This window comes from Geospiza fortis, unplaced genomic scaffold, assembly GCF_000277835.1.
Source record: "Geospiza fortis unplaced genomic scaffold, GeoFor_1.0 scaffold413, whole genome shotgun sequence".
NCBI lineage: Eukaryota > Metazoa > Chordata > Aves > Passeriformes > Thraupidae > Geospiza > Geospiza fortis.
Genome location: NW_005054386.1, coordinates 138,886 through 144,536, shown reverse-complemented (window position 1 = coordinate 144,536; position 5,651 = coordinate 138,886). Strand labels below are relative to the sequence as shown.

At 47.0% G+C, this 5,651-nt stretch overlaps 1 protein-coding gene across 1 annotated transcript in view; it reads right to left on the bottom strand.

The window, feature by feature from the left end:
* PFDN1 (prefoldin subunit 1) overlaps positions 1-5,651 on the bottom strand; it is a gene marked incomplete at its 5' end in the record, with an annotated part of 31,128 nt that extends 25,477 nt beyond the window's left edge. The window contains one exon of the mRNA XM_005425355.2: positions 5,335-5,651. Coding sequence (XP_005425412.2) covers positions 5,335-5,651 — 317 coding nt within the window. The remainder of the gene's footprint in view (positions 1-5,334) is intronic.

Genomic DNA, 5,651 nt, shown 5'->3' with positions numbered 1-5,651 from the left:
GCGGGGGCAGGGCAGTGAGGAAGGAATGTGTTTGGAAATGAGATGTCAGTTGGAAAAGGAGCCGGTGCCCAAGAGAACAAGCTCCCTTTCTGAGCTGGAAGCAAATCCAGGAGTCCAGATTCCCAGTATCTCACTACTGTCAGCAGTAACCACAGTCCATGGACCAGCTCTGCTCCTCTCACCCTCCCAATTAACCAGGAAGGGGATGACAAGCTCCTGCCCCTTACTTCACAGACCAAGTCACAGGCAGCAGCACAGAAAACTACAAAACTACAGCATCACCCCTGAATGCATCATTCTCATTTCTGCTTTCCATGACATTTCTGCTTTCTCTAAAAAGAGCTTGCAAACTTTTAGGCCCACTCACACCTAACAACACAGTGAAGATCATTGTTCAGGCTGCAACAAAAGTGAGTAGTTCAAAATCAGGAAAAACCTGAAATAAAAACCAACTGTAGGATGGAAAACCTTTTGGCTTATGCCCATATAGCCTTTGATTCCTCAGGTACCAGCTCCCAACACCTCGTTCAATGTGCAGCAGCAGTGGTCAAGCAGCTGGACACAAATTTTGTTTTCTTCACAGCTCAGTGCCTGATTGAACTTCTCCACACACCAGACTTACTGTGGAAAATAAATCCTCCCTTTTCCAATGGCTACATGGGGGAACTTTAGGTTTATAAACCACAAACTGGCCAGAAAGCAACACCCAGAGCTGCTGCCTGGGACTGGTGTCAGCACCTGTCAGCCCCTCGGCAGCCGGGCTCCAGCGCCCAGCCCGCACCGAGCCTGCCCCACAGAGCCAGCCCATGGAGAAGCCACTCAGATTTCACACACCAGCCTATAGTTAGTAGCTGAACCATCAAGGTTAAGCCTTGGGTGTCCTTCAGCTCTTTGTGAGATTTTTGACATGTGAGCAGGAAGCACAGGGCAGCTGCAGTGTTCAGTGCTGGCAGAATCGAACAGCTCACACACACACAAACAGTGAAAATGCAGCTCCTGCAGCTTCACCCAGTGACGTGCAGCAGGGACTGCTGCTTTTGAGGGTTCAGGAAAGAGCTTACAGAGACTGATGATCCTGTCTCATTTTCAAACAAAACCATGAATCATAGTAAAAACAAGAATGCATTTAAATCCAAGGAATCATCAACAACACTTAATTCTCTCTCAGGTTTCGTATGCATATGGTTCAGCCACCAAAAATCTGAACCACTCTTTTAAAAAAAATTAAAAATTCAAAATCATGTTATTACAGCTGTCTCATAAAATACTGTAATGGTACAAAGTCATTTTATAGGGACAGCTGTGATAATACATTATGCTTGCAGAAAATCTTGAGCCAAAAGTTGTGCTACAGTATTTGCTTGATTTTCACTTATATTTTCTCTTTTAAGTGTTCTCCCATTAGCTGTACAAGTAAACTGATGATAAAGCAATATCAAACCAAAACTGACTGTCTATTTTGGCACGGCATGAAAATCTGCAGCACTCTCCTCACTGTGCCCCACACCAAGTGCCAGACATTTTTCTCCTGTAAATAAGGACCTTGTCCAGGTTATGGGCTACAAGAATGTAAAGGGAAAGGTCTGAAATATTCAGACAGAATTCTGAAGCTTAAACTTTCAACATAGTTCTCAAAGCAACACGATGATATCAGTTCACAAATAGCTTGAGCAGAAGTCCAGCACAGTGGTAGCTGTCTCAGGCTACGTAACGGGCCCTTCAAAAGAGTATGAAGTAACAGAACTGAAATGTATTTGGCAAGATGCCACCACCCAGATGAGATCCCAGCCTCACAGATATGTACAGTACACAGCAATTCATCAGCTCATACTATGTGGCACTGACATTTCTTCTGTCAAAGCAAAAATAGCTTTAGCAAAAGTAAATTGAGCCCCACGTGTGGAGCCCGGTAAGGCCTCGGCATGTTACACAAACTGCAATACTCCCAAAAAAAAAAAACAAATCAAACTCAAGTGAGGAACAACAAATGAAACTTTCACATTCATCAGCAGTGAAGGAAAAGCTTTCTGGGAAGGAAGGAGACTCAGGATAGGGGTTCAGAAAATAAAAACCACACAACTGCTTTCCAAGTAATGCAGAAGGAAGTACCAAAGCAGGCAGGCTTCCGCCCAGGATGCAGCACGTCACCACAGTTTCTCAAGCCTTCAAATTCCACGAAGACCTGGAGTATCTTGTCCTACAGAAGGGTATGTGCTGGCCCTTTGCATACAGCCCATCCACCCAAGCTGAAGGAAAAACACAGAAACCCCATCAGAGGCCAGATTCTAAGTAGCAGCTTAGATAGGTCTGAGGAAAAAATAAAAGGAACTTTAAACGAAAAAAAGTTAAGCACAGGAATAGAAGCACAAAGCTTACTTCAAGAATTTAGTTATTCAAGCAGAAGAACCCTGATAATCAGAGTTAACAGTGACTCAAACCTCCACTCTTCCTGGGTAACTGAAACCTTTTAGAGCTCCAGTATTTCCATGCTGGACTACATAAATGAAATTAAGACAGAACAAATACGCCTTTGGTGGCCAAACTCATGTCCACGCAGGACATCTGCTAGTCCACTTCACAGAACATGGCTTCTATGTCCAGAAGAACCACAGTGACCACCTCCTTTGGTCTCCAGTGCAACACAAGATGCCAGACTGCCCTTGTATTTAAACTCCTGCTCAAGAGTTGCTTTAGCCTGTTTTGCCAAAAGCCCAAATTCCAGCAATAAATTCTCTGCTAGGGCTGGAGTGGGCTTCAAGAAGTTCCTCTTGTACTTGGTTCAAGCTCTCTCCACTAGGAAGTGACACAAATCACACCAGTGCATCACTGCCAATTGGCAGGGCAGCTTCAGCCCCACAGCCCGGACAGGTAGAGCCCACGGGAACACCCTGTCAAGCTTAGGCAGGGAAAAAAAAAAGGAAAAAAAAAGAATGAATGAATGGGTAGCATTCAGAAGAAGAGCACTCCCTTAATCTGTATTTGCATAGCCACTAATACAACAAAGGCCATGAAGAGTTCAGTTTTTAAACAATATCACAATGTAAATATTTTCCCGCTGGCGCCTCTGCCATCCCTGAGGAGCTGGAGCTGCCAGTCCTGCCTCACACCTGTCTGCTCATGGAAAGGGAAGGAAGAGAGGACTCCCCACAGGACTGGGGCTCCTGCACACAGCAAGGGTAAGTGCTTTAGCACATCAAGAAGGTGCCTTACTCCCAAGGAGGAGGCAGAAGCAGAAAGCAGGAAAATGCACTTCAGACCATGATGAAATAACATCTGCTCCCCACACCCGATTCAGAGGCAGGATCATTTAATGATAAAGACCAAGACTCTCACATTCCTGAAGTACCTTGAGGGACTTCTCCCATCCAAAGGCAGTCTAGACTTTCAAATTCTGAAAAAGCTTTAGAGAAACATGTTGACTCCAGAATTATCTTTTACTCTTCATCTGTCTGCTCTGTGAAGAATCCAAACAAAAAAAAAAAAGCCTTTTGAGACATCTCATGACTACTTCAAACACAAGTGTTTGCTACATCTACAGCCTGCCCTGGTCAATCAGTCACCTCTTGCAAGAGACCAGACTCTGTCTCTTTTTAATGTCCTCAGCATCCCCACCAAACCCAACATAAACATTTAACCTACTTGGAAAAGTTTATTTAGTGGGAACCCTGCCACTCTGAACAGCTCCATTAGCCTGGGTACAACTCCCCTGAAATTCTCTGCAAAATGCAAAGCACACACCATTCCTGGCTTCCCAGTCCTGCCACCTCCCTACAGCTTGGTCTGGAGATTGTGTGGGCTGAGGGATGAGGGCACTTGAAGGCTGACCTGGCTCACTGCTTGGTCCTGTGATCAGCCACTTTGACATGAAGAAGGTGGGGTAAACAGGGCAGGGAAGAGGTTGATACAATCTCCCCTGTTGGCAGCAGTCCGAGCAGATACAGTATTTCACAAACCACATCCCGAGTTGGGCAGTCATCACTGTTACCCAACTCACATGAGACAAAATCCTATTTCTCAAATCAGAAATGCAGAAATCTAATGTGATATTTGTCAAGCAAGCATGTGTTTCAGATTTGAAACCACTTTATATGGTGAAACCTCTCTGTATAAAGACCACTTTATAGGGTCTTCTATCAGAGGCTGCTGAAATCCCAGCAAAGAGCATTGCAGAAATTAATCAGAACACTTCAGGTGTTTCTTTTAACAGTCATCCAATACACAGAAACACATCTTTAAGAATGCACTGGGACTACCCATACAAGCTTTATGTTCACTTTCAAGGGTTTGAAAAAAACCCAAACAATGACATTAGATCCATTCCCTGGCATGACACTGCAAAGGACATTTCTGTAAAACATCTGTGCCAGCAAAGCCCTGAGCACAGGAGCTATGCACAGGGGGTTTGCAAGGAGTTTGACATAAACTACACTGGAAATGACTGATGCTGGGCAGATCTGTGAGGGCCTTCCCACAAATGTCATTTGGCATTACAGTACTGCTCTGCTAGTCGAAATTACAAACTCCCCAGAGGTCCCAGAGGACAGCATCGAGGCCAGGAGCTGAGCCAGCAAGCAAAACCACACAAAGGCAATATCATTTGTAACAGCCCTTCAACAAGGCAGCCAGTACCTAACCCCAAGAGGTAAAGGAATAAGCCTTGCTGCATTTGCAGGCAGATTGCTGAAGTTAAAAATGGAAGATAATGAGAAAAAGGAAACAAGTGAATGTGCTGACAGAAAGCTAACATGCCCTTTGTGAAGGGGAGAGCCTCCTGCCCAGGGCAGCTGGCTGGAGGCTTCATAGAGGGATCTCAGAATCACAGAATCAATCAGAGGTAAAACACCTCTGAGGTCACTGAGTGCAACCTATGACCCAACACCACCTTGTCAACTAGATCATGGAATTAAGTGCCATGTCCAGTCTTTCCTTAAACACCTCCAGGGATGGTGACTTCACCACCTCCCTGGGCAGCCCCTTCCAATATTTAATCACCCTTTCTGTGAAAAAATTCTTCCTAATGACCTACCTAAACCTCCCCTGGTGCAGTTTAAGCCTATGTCCTCTCATCAGTTGCTGTCTGGGAGAAGAGCTGACCACCACTACGCTCCACTCTCCAGGCAGGAAGTTGAAGAAAGCAAGAAGGTTCCCCTCGAGTCTCTTTTTCTCCAGGCTGAGCTGCCACAGCTTCTTCAGACAGTCCTTGTGCTCCAAACCCTTCCCTAGCTGCGTTATCCTTCCCCGGACATACTGCAGACTCTCGCTGTCCTTCCTGAATCCAGGGCCCCTCTCCCGGCGCCCAGAGCCGGAGTGTCCCCCGCCCCGGCCGATACTCACATCCGCCCCACGCCCTCGTACATGCGGGTCTCGTCCACCAGCATCATCACCTCCGTGTCGGTGAGGTGCGCGTGCTTCTTGGTCTTGGTGAGCTGCTCGATCTGCAGGTCGGCCAGTTTCACCTTCTGCTGCGTGTCCATCACCTTGGCCTGCAGCTCCGTGAAGGCCTGGCCAGGGGAGAGCGCCGGGGTGAGGAGCGGCGGGGACCCAACCGGCCCCGGGCTCGGGGAACCGGCCGGCGGCGCCGGGACAGGGAGGGGGGCACGCAGGAGGACACACAGTGGGCAGGACACACGGGGGAAGGGGGGGACACCAAG